The following is an 18,515-nucleotide window of genomic DNA, read 5'->3' on the forward strand; positions in this document are numbered from 1 at the left end:
ACTCATTCCAGCCTTTACCTTATGATGCATTAATTCAGTACGCCCAACTCATTCCAGCCTTTACCTTATGATGCATTAATTCCAACTCATGTCATTTTAATCCACATTTTCAGTGTGTTCCCAAAAATCTGAACCCTTACCCAGTTAGCATAATTACGATTTAAAATATATCTGTTCCAGACGTTCAAGTTAGGTTCATTTTCAGTTCTGAATGCATGTTAAAAAAATACTAAACTAAAATAAATTCAACATGAAACAATTTCATTTTAATGAGTTACAGTTCATATAATTTTCAAAGTTCTTGAAATGTTCCGTATTGATGGACATTCATGTCTTAAAGTAATGATGGACTGTTCGTTTCTCTTTGCTTATTTGAGCTGTTTTTGCCATAATACGGACTTGGTCTTTTACCAAATAGGGTTATCTTCTGTATACCACCCCTACCTTGTCACAACACAACTGATTGGCTCAAACGCATTACGAAGAAAGAAATACCAAAAATGCACATTTAACAAGGCACACCTGTTAATTGCAATGCATTCCAGATGACTACCTCATGAAGCTGGTTAAGAGAATGCCAAGTGCGTGCAAAGCTGTCATTGAGGCAAAAGGGTGGCTACTTTGAAGAACCTCAAATATAAAATATATTTTGATTTGTTTACTTTTTTTTCACTTTTTTGGTTACTACATCACTCGGGGCTGCCGAATGGTGCAGTGGTCTAAGGCACTGCATCTCAGTGCTAGAGGCGTCACTATAGACCCTGGTTCGATTCCAGGCTGTATCACAACCGGCCGTGATTGGGAGTCCCATAGGGCGGCACACAATTGGCCCAGCATCGTCCGGGTTAGGATTTGGCCGGGGTAGGCCGTCATTGTAAATAAGAATTTGTTCTTAACTGACTTGCCTAGTTAAATAAAAGGTTAACTTTTTAGTGACAGGGGGCAGTATTCGGAAATTCAGATGAATGACGTGCTCAAATTAAACTGCCTGCTACTCAGGCCCAGAAGGTAGGATATGCATATTATTAGTAGATTTGGATAGAAAACACTCTGTACGCCTCTAGCACTGAAATGCAGTGCCTTAGACCGCTGCGCCACACAGGAGGCCCCTATTCCATTTCTTTTTATCCTAAAAAATTCCCTAGTCCTTGTCGATGACAAGCATACCCATAACATGATGCAGCCACCACAATGCTTGAAAATATGAAGCGGTACTCAGTGATGTGTTGTTGGATTTGTGTTGTTGGATTTTCCTCAAACATAACGCTTTGTATTCAGGACATAAAGTGAATTCCTTTGCCACATTTTTTTGCCGTTTTTCTTTAGTCTCTTGTTGCAAACAGAATGCATGTTTTGGAATATATTTATTCTGTACAGGCTTCCTTTTCACTCTATCATTTAGGTTAGTATTGTGGATTAACTACAATGTTGTTGATCCATCCTCAGTTTTGTCCTATCACAGCCATTACGTCAACATTTTTTAAAGTCACCAAGGGCCTCATGGTGAAAACCCTGTGCTGTTTCCTTCCTCTCCGGCAACTGGGTCAGGAAGGACACCTGTATCTTGCACACTCTGGCCTGCATCTAGCTGATCCAGGGTGTAGGCATTAGTCCAACAGTTGTAAATGAGAGTTTCTATTGGACAAATTCAGGTACGTTTAAGAAACGTTTTCAACAGAATCGGCAGAATGAATACACCCCTGATCCCACACTGTTCACTTCTCATCTAGTCTACCAGTCTAGAACCGCCAATACAGCCTCCCAGTCTAGAACCGCCAATACAGCCTCCCAGTCTAGAACCGCCAATACAGCCTACCAGTCTAGAACCACGAATACAGCCTCCCAGTCTAGAACCGCCAATACAGCCTCCCAGTCTAGAACCGCCAATACAGCCTCCCAGTCTAGAACCCCCAATACAGCCTCCCAGTCTAGAACCGCGAATACAGCCTCCCAGTCTAGAACCGCCAATACAGCCTACCAGTCTAGAACCGCCAATACAGCCTACCAGTCTAGAACCATAAATGCGCTACAAAAAACTTCATTGCCCACTAGCAGTCACATGCAATAGCAGCGGTACGACCATATTCTGCATTGCTAATGCACTTTTTTGCTCATCTTTTAAATATTTGTTTTGGTTTAAAAGTTATGAAAAATTGTTTATTTGTCACATCCCTAATTATTAGTCTCATGTATTAAAGTAGTGTTATTTAATATTTCTCTGGTAACATCTACAGAAAGGTTTCAGAGAACATTTAACAAATACATTTTTTTTTAAACGCTTAAATAAATGTTAGTGCAGCCAGCCAATCAGAGCGTAGAAACAGCCAATCAGAGCGTAGAAACAGCCAATCAGAGCCTTACATGTCCTCTACTTCTCGGGAGCTCAGCGGGCTGGAGGGGGGCGGGACACAAGGCTCTTCACCGGACACCGGGTTAGAGGCTGAGACAGGGAGGGGGGCGGGGCCAGGTCCTGATACCTGGGAGAGACAACACACGTTACTACACCCCCACATCATTATAACCCCCACCCCCATCACCACCACTATCATTATAACCCCCACCACCACCACTATCATTATAACCCCCACAACTATCATTATAACCCCCACCAACACCATCATCACCACCACTATCATTATAACCCCCACCATCATCACCACCACTATCATTATAACCCCCATCACCACCACTATCATTATAACCCCCACTATCATTATAACCCCCACCACCATCACCACAACTATCATTATAACCCCCACAACCATCACCACCACTATCATTATAACCCCCACCACCCCAACTATCATTATAACCCCCACCACCACAACTATCATTATAACCCCCACCACCACAACTATCATTATAACCCCCACCACCACAACTATCATTATAACCCCCACCCCATCCTATCATTATAACCCCCACCCCATCATTATAACCCCCACCCCCATCATCACAACTATCATTATAACCCCCACCACCACAACTATCATTATAACCCCCACCATCATCACCACAACTGTCATTATAACCCCCACCCCCATCCTATCATTATAACCCCCCACCACCACAACTATCATTATAACCCCCACCACCACCACCACAACTATCATTATAACCCCCACAACTATCATTATAACCCCCACCACCACAACTATCATTATAACCCCCACCACCATCACCACAACTATCATTATAACCCCCACTATCATTACAACCCCCACCACCATCACAACTATCATTATAACCCCCACCACCACAGCTATCATTATAACCCCCACCATCATTATAACCCCCACCACAACTATCATTATAACCCCCACCACCATCACCACAACTATCATTATAACCCCGACTATCATTATAACTCCCTCCACCATCATCACAACTATCATTATAACCCCCACCACCATCACCACAACTATCATTATAACCCCCACCACCCCAACTATCATTATAACCCCCACAACTATCATTATAACCCCAACTATCATTATAACCCCCACCACCCCTATCATTATAACCCCCACCACCCCTATCACTATAACCCCCACCACCCCAACTATCATTATAACCCCCACCACCACCACTATCACTATAACCCCCACCACCACCACTATCACTATAACCCCCACCACTATCACTATAACCCCCACCACCACCACTATCACTATAACCCCCACCCCAACTATCATTATAACCCCCACCCCAACTATCATTATAACCCCAACTATCACTATAACCCCCACCACCACTATCATTATAACCCCCACCACCACCATCACTATAACCCCCACCACCACCATCACTATAACCCCCACCACCACCACTATCACTATAACCCCCACCACCACCACTATCACTATAACCCCCACCACCACCACTATCACTATAACCCCCACCACCACCACTATCACTATAACCCCCACCACCACCACTATCACTATAACCCCCACCACCACCACTATAACCCCCACCACCACCACTATAACCCCCACCCCAACTATCATTATAACCCCCACCACCACTATAACCCCCACCACCCCAACTATCACTATAACCCCCACCACCCCATCTATCACTATAACCCCTCAACTATCACTATAACCCCCACCACCACAACTATCACTATAACCCCCACCACCCCAACTATTATTATAACCCCCACCACCATCACTATCATTATAACCCCCGCCACCATCACTATCATTATAACCCCCGCCACCATCACTATCATTATAACCCCCGCCACCATCACTATCATTATAACCCCCGCCACCATCACTATCATTATAACCCCCACCACCACCACTATCATTATAACCCCCACCACAACCACTATCATTATAACCCCCGCCACCATCACTATCATTATAACCCCCACCACCATCACTATCATTATAACCCCCACCACCACCACTATCATTATAACCCCCGCCACAACCACTATCATTATAACCCCCGCCACCATCACTATCATTATAACCCCCACCACCATCACTATCATTATAACCCCCACCACCACCACTATCATTATAACCCCCACCACAACCACTATCATTATAACCCCCGCCACCATCACTATCATTATAACCCCCACCACCATCACTATCATTATAACCCCCACCACCACCACTATCATTATAACCCCCACCACAACCACTATCATTATAACCCCCACCACCATCACTATCATTATAACCCCCACCACCATCACTATCATTATAACCCCCACCACCATCACTATCATTATAACCCCCACCACCATCACTATTATTATAACCCCCACCACCATCACTATCATTATAACCCCCACCACCATCACTATCATTATAACCCCCACCACCACCATCACTATCATTATAACCCCCACCACCACCATCACTATCATTATAACCCCCACCACCACCATCACTATCATTATAACCCCCACCACCACCACCACCACTATCATTATAACCCCCACCACCACCATCACTATCATTATAACCCCCACCACCACCATCACTATCATTATAACCCCCACCACCATCACTATCATTATAACCCCCACCACCATCACTATCATTATAACCCCCACCACCATCACTATCATTATAACCCCCACCCCTATAACCCCCACCACCACCATTACCCACATAAGGTCGACACCTGTTGTATTCGGCGCATGTGACAAATACAATTTAATCATCATCATCATCATCATCATCATCACCACCATCTCACCGGTGTGACGAGTGCGCTGCATAGCGGAGAGAAGGCGCTGTGAGAAGAGGAGAGGAGGTTGGCAGTAGAGGGTAGAGTCTGGATGAAGACGCAAGAAGGGGACAGCTGTCTGTGTCTCTCAGTAGGACAGTCACCTGTCTGCCAGCCGTCCGCTGTCACGTTACACCTGGAGCAGGGAAATACCAATTAGATGATGTCACGTTACACCTGGAGCAGGGAAATACCAATTAGATGATGTCACGTTACACCTGGAGCAGGGAAATACCAATTAGATGATGTCACGTTACACCTGAGAATTAGAACACACACACAATATCAGCTAGTAGGTAGAACCATTTAAATGATGTGGTGAAGAGGAGGGATGGGCCAGCGTGGCAGGACAATCACCTGAAACACTGCACCCTGTCTCCCAACACCAGTATAGAACCATCACCTACCTGCACCCTGTCTCCCAACACCAGTATAGAACCATCACCTACCTGAAACACTGCACCCTGTCTCCCACACCAGTATAGAACCATCACCTACCTGCACCCTGTCTCCCAACACCAGTATAGAACCATCACCTACCTGCACCCTGTCTCCCAACACCAGTATAGAACCATCACCTACCTGCACCCTGTCTCCCAACACCAGTATAGAACCATCACCTACCTGCACCCTGTCTCCCACACCAGTATAGAACCATCACCTACCTGCAACACTGCACCCTGTCTCCCACACCAGTATAGAACCATCACCTACCTGCACCCTGTCTCCCAACACCAGTATAGAACCATCACCTACCTGAAACACTGCACCCTGTCTCCCAACACCAGTATAGAACCATCACCTACCTGCACCCTGTCTCCCAACACCAGTATAGAACCATCACCTACCTGCACCCTGTCTCCCACACCAGTATAGAACCATCACCTACCTGAAACACTGCACCCTGTCTCCCAACACCAGTATAGAACCATCACCTACCTGCACCCTGTCTCCCACACCAGTATAGAACCATCACCTACCTGAAACACTGCACCCTGTCTCCCACACCAGTATAGAACCATCACCTACCTGCACCCTGTCTCCCACACCAGTATAGAACCATCACCTACCTGCACCCTGTCTCCCAACACCAGTATAGAACCATCACCTACCTGCACCCTGTCTCCCAACACCAGTATAGAACCATCACCTACCTGAAACACTGCACCCTGTCTCCCACACCAGTATAGAACCATCACCTACCTGCACCCTGTCTCCCACACCAGTATAGAACCATCACCTACCTGAAACACTGCACCCTGTCTCCCACACCAGTATAGAACCATCACCTACCTGCACCCTGTCTCCCAACACCAGTATAGAACCATCACCTACCTGAAACACTGCACCCTGTCTCCCAACACCAGTATAGAACCATCACCTACCTGCACCCTGTCTCCCACACCAGTATAGAACCATCACCTACCTGAAACACTGCACCCTGTCTCCCACACCAGTATAGAACCATCACCTACCTGCACCCTGTCTCCCACACCAGTATAGAACCATCACCTACCTGAAACACTGCACCCTGTCTCCCACACCAGTATAGAACCATCACCTACCTGCACCCTGTCTCCCACACCAGTATAGAACCATCACCTACCTGAAACACTGCACCCTGTCTCCCAACACCAGTATAGAACCATCACCTACCTGCACCCTGTCTCCCAACACCAGTATAGAACCATCACCTACCTGCACCCTGTCTCCCAACACCAGTATAGAACCATCACCTACCTGCACCCTGTCTCCCAACACCAGTATAGAACCATCACCTACCTGAAACACTGCACCCTGTCTCCCACACCAGTATAGAACCATCACCTACCTGAAACACTGCACCCTGTCTCCCACACCAGTATAGAACCATCCTGCCCTGGCCAGGGTGCGCTCCGTTACCGCTGCAGACGGGAAGAGGGCAAAGGTGGAGATACGGAACAGTTCTGAGGAGAAAATAAAAATCACAACTTTATAAAAAGGTGTGTGTGTGTGTAAGGTGAGTGTGTACAGCGTGTGTGTAAGTAGTGTGTAAGGTGAGTGTGTACAGAGTAAGGTAGGTGAAACCTGGATGAGCGTTATAATGTAAAACTATACAGTGTATAACAGAGGTCAGGTGGTAAACTATACAGTGTATTATAATAATAATAATAAGTCAGGTGTTAAACTATACAGTGTATTATAATAATAATAATAATAGAGGTCAGGTGGTAAACTATACAGTGTATTATAATAATAATAGAGGTCAGTGTAAATCAGTGTATTATAATAATAATAATATGAGGTCAGGTGTTAAACTATACAGTGTATTATAATAATAATAGAGGTCAGGTGGTAAACTATACAGTGTATTATAATAATAATAATAATAGAGGTCAGGTGGTAAACTATACAGTGTATTATAATAATAATAGAGGTCAGGTGGTAAACTATACAGTGTATTATAATAATAATAATAATAATAAGTCAGGTGGTAAACTATACAGTGTATTATAATAATAATAATAATAGAGGTCAGGTGGTAAACTATACAGTGTATTATAATAATAATAGAGGTCAGGTGGTAAACTATACAGTGTATTATAATAATAATAATAATAGAGGTCAGGTGGTAAACTATACAGTGTATTATAATAATAATAATAAGTCAGGTGTTAAACTATACAGTGTATTATAATAATAATAATAGAGGTCAGGTGTTAAACTATACAGTGTATTATAATAATAATAATAATAGAGGTCAGGTGGTAAACTATACAGTGTATTATAATAATAATAATAATAGAGGTCAGGTGGTAAACTATACAGTGTATTATAATAATAATAATAATAGAGGTCAGGTGGTAAACTATACAGTGTATTATAATAATAGAGGTCAGGTGGTAAACTATACAGTGTATTATAATAATAATAGAGGTCAGGTGGTAAACTATACAGTGTATTATAATAATAGAGGTCAGGTGGTAAACTATACAGTGTATTATAATAATAGAGGTCAGGTGGTAAACTATACAGTGTATTATAATAATAATAGAGGTCAGGTGGTAAACTATACAGTGTATTATAATAATAATAGAGGTCAGGTGGTAAACTATACAGTGTATTATAATAATAATAGAGGTCAGGTGGTAAACTATACAGTGTATTATAATAATAATAATAATAGAGGTCAGGTGTTAAACTATACAGTGTATTATAATAATAATAGAGGTCAGGTGGTAAACTATACAGTGTATTATAATAATAATAATAGAGGTCAGGTGGTAAACTATACAGTGTATAATAATAATAATAATAATAGAGGTCAGGTGGTAAACTATACAGTGTATTATAATAATAATAATAGAGGTCAGGTGGTAAACTATACAGTGTATAATAATAATAATAATAATAGAGGTCAGGTGGTAAACTATACAGTGTATAATAATAATAATAATAATAATAATAATAAGTCAGGTGTTAAACTATACAGTGTATAATAATAATAATAATAATAATAATAATAAGTCAGGTGTTAAACTATACAGTGTATTATAATAATAACAGAGGTCAGATGTATAGTGCCAACTGTAAAGTTTGGTGGAGGAGGAATAATGGTCTGGGGCTGTTTTTCATGGTTTGGGCCCCTTAGTTCCAGTGAAGGGAAATCTTAACGCTACAGCATACAATGAAATTCTAGACGATTCTGTGCTTCCAACTTTGTGGCAACAGTTTCCTGTTTCAGCATGACAATGCTCCCGTGAACAAAGCAAGGTCCATACAGAAATTGGTTGTGAAGATCGGTGTGGAAGAACTTGATTGGCCTGCACAGAGCCCTGACCTCAACACCATCGAACACCTTTGGGATGAATTGGAACGCCGACTGCGAGCCAGGCCTAATCACCCAACATCAGTGCCCGACCACAATGCTCTTGTGGCTGAATGGAAGCAAGTCCCCGCAGCAATGTTTCAACATCTAGTGGAAAGCCTTCCCAGAAGAGTGGAGGCTGTTATAGCAGCAATGTTCCAACATCTAGTGGAAAGCCTTCCCTGAAGAGAGGAGGCTGTTATAGCAGCAATGATCCAACATCTAGTGGAAAGCCTTCCCTGAAGAGAGGAGGCTGTTATAGCAGCAATGTTCCTACATCTAGTGGAAAGCCTTCCCAGAAGAGTGGAGGCTGTTATATCAGCAATGATCCAACATCTAGTGGAAAGCCTTCCCAGAAGAGTGGAGGCTGTTATAGCAGCAATGTTCCAACATCTAGTGGAAAGCCTTCCCAGAAGAGTGGAGGCTGTTATAGCAGCAATGTTCCAACATCTAGTGGAAAGCCTTCCCAGAAGAGTGGAGGCTGTTATAGCAGCAATGTTCCAACATCTAGTGGAAAACCTTCCCAGAAGAGTGGAGGCTGTTATATCAGCAATGATCCAACATCTAGTGGAAAGCCTTCCCTGAAGAGTGGAGGGCTGTTATAGCAGCGAATGGTGGACCAACTCCATATTAATTCCCATGACTTTGTAATGAGATGTTCGACTAGCAGGTGTCCACATACTTTTAGTCATTTTTTTGCAACCCGAGACTTTTTGTTGTTGTTGTGTTCAAATGTTTGTTTGTATTATTTTTAAGAAAGGTACAGTACACAAAACAGGTACGCCTAGACAGACGAACAAGACAAACAGTTCCCACCCCCAGGAATTCCCCAAGCCAAAGTTACATTAGTGGTTCACAATAGCAGTCTTGACAGAGTCATACGGTGATGAGAACAAATATGTTTCTTTCACTAGTCCCATGAGTCATACAGATAATTTCCATGTTTCTAATGTCCATGGATAATAGCAGCCACTGCTGTTTGCTTCAAAAGAATGAGGCGCCTGCCAACGTTAATCCAGCCAGACAATTTGTATTTTACTTTATTTAAAATAGGCAAGTCGGTTAAGAACAAAATTCTTATTTACAATGACGGCCTACCTGACGACCGAGGTCAGCCTGCAGGCGCCCGGTCCGCCACAAGGAGTCGCTAGAGCGCCATGAGCCAAGTAAAGCCCCCCCCGGCAAAAACCTCCCCTAACCCGGACGACGCTGAGCAAATTGTGCGCCGCCCTATGGGACTCCCCGATCACGGCCAGGTGTGATACAGCCAGGGATCGAACCAGGGTCTGTAGTGACGCCTCTAGCACTGCGATACAGTGCCTTAGACCGCTGCGCCATTCCCTAGTCCGTGCTGATGACAAGCATACCCATAACATGATGCAGCCACCACAATGCTTGAAAATATGAAGTGGTACTCAGTGATGTGTTGTTGAATTTTCCCCCAAAACAAAACGCTTTGTATTCAGGACATACAGTTGATTCATTTGCCACATTTTTTTGCAGTTTTACTTTAGTGTCTTGTTGCAAACAAAATGCATGTTTTGGAATATATTTATTCTGTACTGGATTCCTTGTGTCTAACGTGTTTGTGTCTGTGTGAGGCCTACCTGAGGAGTTGTCATACTGCAGGTTAACTGGGGTTCCGTTTCGACACAGACCCATGAGGAACGGGCTGTTCTGGAGATGTACCAGGGTGTCCATTTACAAATAGGGTAGACAGTCTAGATATAGACAGCCTAGAATCTAGATATACAGGTATTAGAGTGTAGATTTAGCTTCTAGATTGTTTTTTTTTTTTATGAAGAGTTTGTAGAATTAGAGAAAAGGAAGGTCCATTCTCCTCAGGGAGAGAGGGATGAGTAACCCAGGGCAGGGGGAATATAAACACACACACACACACACACACAGCCACGCGATTGATGAAAACAGGGTGTGTTTCCTGTCATCTCACACATCAGCCTGGAAATGAAACTGAAGGTTTCAGAACTGATCAAAAAAAGAAAAAAATTAGAGAAACTGCCAACCTTCTGTCATAATAAATCACAATATGCCAGAACACCTTCTGTCATAATAAATCACAATATGCCAGAATACCTTCTGTCATAATAAATCACAATATGCCAGAATACCTTCTGTCATAATAAATCACAATCTGCCAGAATACCTTCTGTCATAATAAATCACAATCTGCCAGAATACCTTCTGTCATAATAAATCACAATATGCCAGAACACCTTCTGTCATAATAAATCACAATATGCCAGAATACCTTCTGTCATAATAAATCACAATATGCCAGAACACCTTCTGTCATAATAAATCACAATATGCCAGAATACCTTCTGTCATAATAAATCACAATCTGCCAGAACACCTTCTGTCATAATAATATCACAATATGTCAGAACACCTTATAATAATAAATGATATGACATTTAGCAGATGATTTTATAAAAAGCAAGTAGTCAGTCATGTCTGAGCCACAGAGAAGTGTCTGTCTGTCTGCAACCACCAGACTAGGCCACACCACTCTGTCCGCTTGGTGAATATGGACAGAACACACACACACACACACACACACACACACACACACACACACACACACACACACGCCCTGGGTATGGCTGGTCAACCCTCTCCCCCTGAGTGGAACAACCCTCCTGGGGTAGTTTACGTTTCCATGGCAGCAGAGATTAACCAGACAAACAAATGTATCTGTCTGAGAGGAAGGTTTAAATGGGAGAATAAAAAAAAAGTTGTCCTCCTTTACAGCATAAATGTTGATAACACCTGTAGGGGAGACAGAAATATTACATTAGTAGAATGTTATAGTAGAAGTATTTATTAGGATCAACAATTAGCTGGTGTAGAAGCAGTGGCTACTCTTCCTGGGTCCAAATTACAGCTAAATTACATTCAGCTAATTCCACATTCAGACAACAGCAGGTTTAGTGGGGTGTAGGACAGAGGACAATCACATTAATAGGAAGTGTCCTAGTGGTTAAACATACTGAAGACAACAGCAGGTGTAGTGGGGTGTAGGACAGAGGACAGAGAGACATCACATTAATAGGAAGTGTCCTACTGGTTAAACATACTCAGACAACAGCAGGTGTAGTGGGGTGTAGGACAGAGGACAGAGAGACATCACATTAATAGGAAGTGTCCTAGTGGTTAAACATACTGAAGACAACAGCAGGTGTAGTGGGGTGTAGGACAGAGGACAGAGAGACATCACATTAATAGGAAGTGTCCTACTGGTTAATTTCCCCTGTAATGGTTCAGCACTTCCTGCTTTTGAATTGGAGGAAATGAATCGGTCTTAGAAGATTTTTATCATAGCATGTATGTAGTGTTTCCTCAGACCAGGTATAATGTTGCCTAAACGCACACACACCGCGTATATTTTAAAATATGTTGAAATACAGCACGCTGACTTGCTACGTAGCTAGCTAGCTAAGTCAAGTTAGGCTAAAATTACATTGCATTATATGGAGCACGGAAGTCATATTGCTAAATTCAACGAGTTAATTTCCCCTCCAGTACAACCTTCAGGATCTGCTGTAATTTCACATTTTAAAATGTGGTGTAGAAACATGTCTGAGATGGTGAAACGTTTTGTTTTTTAAAAAAAAACGAGGGTTAGCTAACGTTAGCTGGTGTTGTCTGTGTAGCTAAATGGCGTCGGGACATTGTTGCTATGCTATCCATAACTGCTAACTAGCTAGCTACGTGGTTACAGGGGATCTAAAGTAAATATTACAGCCTCAACAGGACCAGAAGAGGGAAACCTTGGAAACCTTGGTTAAATACAACTGTTAATAAGTCCTCCTGGCTTTAGACCAGTGACTCACCACAAATATCTCTGATCAAAGACTTGTAGTCTGTAGAAATCCCCTTCTGCGGTCACTTCCTTTCCAGTAAATGTTACGACGAGAACAAACCAAGTACTTCTAGAAATCCCACCGTCTATAGTCCCTCTAACATAGAAACAAACATCAATGTGAAAAGTTATTAGTTATCATTATAATTCCATTCATAATGACAGGTAATTTCATAGCAAAACGAAACAACATAACAAAATGTCATATTTCCTTACAGAAAATAATAATCACATTTCTTTTTAACCATAATTAATTACAAGATCAAATAACATTTTTTATTTCAACAAGTTATACACATCAAGTTGTTTAAAATGTACAGTAGGCTAGATTACAACATCCATTCTAGGAAATGTGTGCTTGTCCATGAATGGACATTGTTGGTTTTTACTTTTAGATCACATGATCGATCATATTATGGTGTGAATATGAACATGACAACAGAGTAATAAAATGGTTAACTTACCTTTGTCCAACAGCTTTCAGGCAGATCACAGTAACGAAGAAGTAAACTAACCAGAAAGACTAGACGTGGAACTTTATATCTATGCTTATGACTCGACTCGACTCGCCTACACACAAGGGGAATTGCCAGTTTGATTTGCTACGTACGTTGTGGAGTGGTTTAGTCAAATATGGTGTGAATGTGATATAGTGTAACATCTGCAAAGTTAATGCATGAAACTTTTGATCGACGTTATCCTCATAGTCAACGGACAGTTTATCCGTTGATGTTTTCCCAGTAGTGCAAAAAGTACCCAATAGTCATACTGTAGTAAAAGTAAAGATACCTTCATAGAAAATGATTCAAGTAAAAGTGAAAGTCACCCAGTAAAATACTACTTGAGTAAAAGTCTAAAATTATTTGGTTTTAAATGTACTTAAATAAAAAAAAGTTAATGGAATTGCTAAAATATACTTAAAAGTATACATAGATTTTCTTTAAGTTTTTTAAATTTACTGATAAATCAAATTGTATTTGTCACATCTGCCAAATACAACAGGTGTAGGTAGACCTTACTTACAAGCCCTTAACCAACCAGTTTTAAGATATTTTTGTTGTTGTTGCCAGAGGCACATGATACAATTGATACAATTATTGCAAGGGCTGTCTTTTTAGACTTCAGTGCAGCTTTTGACATTATCGATCATAGTCTGCTGCTGGAAAAACGTAGGTGTTATGGCTTTACACCCCCTGCTATATTGTGGATAAGAGTTACTTGCTCTTTAATAGAAGCCTCTCCAACATAATCCAGGTAGAATCAGGAATTCCCCAGGGCAGCTGTCTAGACCCCTTACTTTGTTCAATCTTTACTAATGACATGCCACTGGCTTTGAGTAAAGCCAGAGTGTCTATGTATGAGGATGACTCAACACTATACACGTCAGCTACTACAGCGACTGAAATGACTGCAACACTCAACAAAGAGCTGCAGTTAGTTTCAGAGTGGGTGGCAAGGAATAAATTAGCCCTAAATATTTCTAAAACTACAAATATTGTATTTGCACAAATCATTCACTAATCCTCAACTAAATCTTGTAATAAATAAGGTGGAAATTGAGCAAGTTGAGATAACTAAACTGCTTGGAGTAACCCTGGATTGTAAACTGTCATGGTCAAAACATATTGATACAACAGTAGCTAAGATGGGGAGAAGTCTGTCCATAATAAAGCTCTGCTCTGCCTTCTTAACAACACTATCAACAAGGCAGGTCCTACAGGCCCTAGTTTCTACCTTCTTAACAACACTATCAACAAGGCAGGTCCTACAGGCCCTAGTTTCTACCTTCTTAACAACACTATCAACAAGGCAGGTCCTACAGGCCCTAGTTTCTACCTTCTTAACAACACTATCAACAAGGCAGGTCCTACAGGCCCTAGTTTCTACCTTCTTAACAACACTATCAACAAGGCAGGTTCTACAGGTCCTAGTTTTGTCACACCTGGTGTAGTGGCTTCCTTTCCTCTTTACCATAGCCACTGCCCAAGCCTGAAGCGGGGTTGTTTGGTACGCATACAGTCCACACTCAAGGTTTCCAAAAGGCCAAACATTCAATGTGATCCAGGGATATGGTGCAACAAAAATGTTTATTCTTCTTATATCTAACAGGAAAATGAATATCCAATCAACTTAAAACATAGGTTACTTGATATGGAAAATACACAATATGACCTGTCTGTATGTCTGTATGGTCAAAAAACTATACCGCTCCCGCGTCTAGCAAGGACTCCTCCCCCCAACTTCCTGCTTTTATCCTAACACACTTACTGCAGGACAATGAATGGGCAAGAGGGGGGGGACAAAAACTAAGTTACACTAACAACAAATGAATACATCTCAAACAGGTAAATATAAATCATACAGGTACGTACCTAATATTTCATCATATACATTCATATTTACACAAATATACATGGAGCTCTGAATGTTCTGTCTTTTATACAAATATGTCCAAATCGGCTCTAACAGCTGGACTACTGTTCAGTCTTGTGGTCAGGTGCCACAAAAAAGGACTTAGGAAAATTGCAATTTGCTCAGAACAGGGCAGCACGGCTGGCCCTTGGATGAACACAGAGAGCTACTATTAATAATATGCATGTCAATCTCTCCTGGCTCAAAGTTGAGGAGAGATTGACTTCATCACTGCTTGTATTTATGAGAGGTATTGACATGTTGAAAGCACCGAGCTGTCTGTTTTAAACTACTGGCACACAGCTCAGACACCCATGCATACCCCACAAGACATGCCACCAGAGGTCTCTTCACAGTCCCCAAGTCCAGAACAGACTATGGGAGGTGCACAGTACTACATAGAGCCATGACTACATGGAACTCTATTCCACATCAAGTAACCGATGCAAGCAATAAAACTTTATTTTAAAAACAGATTAAAAAAACACCTTATGGAACAGCGGGACTGTGAAGCAACACAAACATAGACACAGACACACACACACACAGACACACACACACACACACACCTATACACACACGTTATCATGTTTCAGGAGAAGACCCAGATGCTGACAGTGTCGAAGAAACAAAAGTTTGTTACTAGAACACGGGGGCAGGCAAAATGACAGGTCAAGGGCAGGTCAATAATCCAGGATGGTGTGACAAGGTACAGAATGGCAGGCAGGGTCAGGGTCAGGGTCAGGGCAGTCAGAATGGTTAAAACCGGGGAAAACCAGAAACAGGAAGTAGAAAAAGACAGCCGCAAGGGGAAACTGCTGGTAGGCTTGACGAACAAAACTAACTGGCAACAGACAAACAGAGAATCAAATCAAATGTATTTATATAGCCCTACATACATCAGCTGATATCTCAAAGTGCTGTACTGAAACCCAGCCTAAAATCCCAAACAGCAAGCAATGCATGTGAAAGAAGCACGGTGGCTAGGAAAAACTCCCTAGGAAAAACTCCCTAGAAAGGCCAAAAACCTAGGAAGAAACCTAGAGAGGAACCAGGCTATGAGGGGTGGCCAGTCCTCTTCTGGCTGTGCCGGGTGGATATTATAACAGAACATGGTCAAGATGTTAAAATGTTCATAAATGACCAGCATGGTCAAATAATAATAATCATACTAGTTGTCGAGGGTGCAACAAGCACGTCCGGTGAACAGGTCAGGGTTCCATAGCCGCAGGCAGAACAGTTGAAACTGGAGCAGCAGCACGGCCAGGTGGACTGGGGACAGCAAGGAGTCATCATGCCAGGTAGTCCTGAGGCATGGTCCTAGGGCTCAGGTCCTCCGAGAGAAAGACAGAAAGAGAGAAAGAGAGAATTAGAGAGAGCATATTTAAATTCACACAGGACACCGGATAAGACAAGAGAAATATTCCAGATGTAACAGACTGACCCTAGCCCCCCGACACATAAACTACTGCAGCATGAATACTGGAGGCTGAGACAGGAGGGGTCAGGAGACACTGTGGCCCCATCCGATGAAACCCCCGGACAGGGCCAAACAGGCAGGATATAACCCCACCCACTTTGCCAAAGCACAGCCCCCACACCACTAGAGGGATGTCTCCAACCACCAACTTACTGTCCTAAGACAAGGCAGAGTATAGCCCACAACGATCTCCGCCACGGCACAACCCAAGGGAGGGGGGGGCGCCAACCCAGACAGGAAGACCACGTCAGTGACTCAGCCCACTCAAGTGACGCACCCCTCCCATGGACGGCATGGAAGAACACCAGTACGCCAGTGACTCAGCCCCTGTAATAGGGTTACAGGCAGAGAATCCCAGTGGAGAGAGGGGAACCGGCAAGGCAGAGACAGCAAGGGCGGTTCGTTGCTCCAGCCTTTCCGTTCACCTTCACACTCCTGGGCCAGACTATACTTAATCATAGGACCTACTGAAGAGATGAGTCTTCAGTAAAGACTTAAAGGTTGAGACTGAGTCTGCGTCTCTCACATTGGTAGGCAGACCATTCCATAAAAATGGAGCTCTATAGGAGAAAGCCCTGCCTCCAGCCGTTTGCTTAGAAATTCTAGGGACAATTAGGAGGCCCGCGTCTTGTGACCGTAGCGTACGTGTAGGTATGTACGGCAGGACCAAATCGGAAAGATAGGTAGGAGCAAGCCCATGTAATGCTTTGTAGGTTAGCAGTAAAACCTTGAAATCAGCCCTTGCCTTAACAGGAAGCCAGTGTAGGGAGGCTAGCACTGGAGTAATATGATCACATTTTTTGGTTCTAGTCAGGATTCTAGCAGCCGTATTTAGCACTAACTGAAGTTTATTTAGTGCTTTATCCAGGTAGCCGGAAAGTAGAGCATTGCAGTAGTCCAACCTAGAAGTAACAAAAGCATGGATTCATTTTTCTGCGTCATTTTTGGACAGAAAGTTTCAGATTTTTGCAATGTTACGTAGATGGAAAAAAGCTGTCCTTGAAACAGTCTTGATATGTTCTTCAAAAGAGAGATCAGGGTCCAGAGTAACGCCGAGGTCCTTCACAGTTTTATTTGAGACGACTGTACAACCATCCAGATTAATTGTCAGATTCAACAGAAGATCTCTTTGTTTCTTGGGACCTAGAACAAGCATCTCTGTTTTGTCTGAGTTTAAAAGTAGAACGTTTGCAGCCATCCACTTCTTTATGTCTGAAACACAGGCTTCTAGCGAGGGCAATTTTGGGGCTTCACCATGTTTCATTGAAATGTACAGCTGTGTGTCGTCCGCATAGCAGTGAAATTTAACATTATGTTTTCGAATGACATCCCCAAGAGGTAAAATATATAGTGAAAACAATAGTGGTCCTAAAACGGAACCTTGAGGAACACCGAAATTTACAATTGATTTGTCAGAGGACAAACCATTCACAGAGACAAACTGATATCTTTCCGACAGATAAGATCTAAACCAGGCCAGAACTTGTCCATGTAGACCAATTTGGGTTTCCAATCTCTCCAAAAGAATGTGGTGATCGATGGTATAAAAAGTGGCACTAAGATCTAGGAGCACGAGGACAGATGCAGAGCCTCGGTCTGACGTCATTAAAAGGTCATTTACCACCTTCACAAGTGCA

The 18,515-nt window shown here is 42.6% G+C and overlaps 1 protein-coding gene across 30 annotated transcripts in view; it reads right to left on the reverse strand.

The window, feature by feature from the left end:
- The window catches only part of LOC106563947 (baculoviral IAP repeat-containing protein 2), a 39,430-nt gene extending 25,672 nt beyond the window's left edge, over window positions 1–13,758 (reverse strand). For 2 of the 30 annotated variants that reach the window (XM_045690312.1, XM_045690313.1), the window contains exons 1-6: window positions 13,451–13,758; window positions 12,958–13,083; window positions 10,711–11,893; window positions 7,088–7,202; window positions 5,227–5,392; window positions 2,362–2,477 (exon numbers count right to left, since the gene is read on the reverse strand). In XM_045690312.1, coding sequence (XP_045546268.1) covers window positions 2,362–2,477; window positions 5,227–5,392; window positions 7,088–7,202; window positions 10,711–10,804 — 491 coding nt within the window. In that variant the 5' untranslated portion in view covers window positions 10,805–11,893; window positions 12,958–13,083; window positions 13,451–13,758. Of the gene's footprint in view, window positions 1–2,361; window positions 2,478–5,226; window positions 5,393–5,613; window positions 5,930–5,970; window positions 7,203–10,710; window positions 11,894–12,957; window positions 13,084–13,450 lie in introns of those variants that run through there. The other 28 variants (XM_045690299.1, XM_045690296.1, XM_045690302.1 and 25 more) reach the window with 28 other exon arrangements.
- Between the last annotated feature and the right edge of the window lie 4,757 nt (window positions 13,759–18,515).

This window comes from Salmo salar, chromosome ssa11 (genome assembly GCF_905237065.1).
Source record: "Salmo salar chromosome ssa11, Ssal_v3.1, whole genome shotgun sequence".
Taxonomy (NCBI): Eukaryota; Metazoa; Chordata; class Actinopteri; order Salmoniformes; family Salmonidae; genus Salmo; species Salmo salar.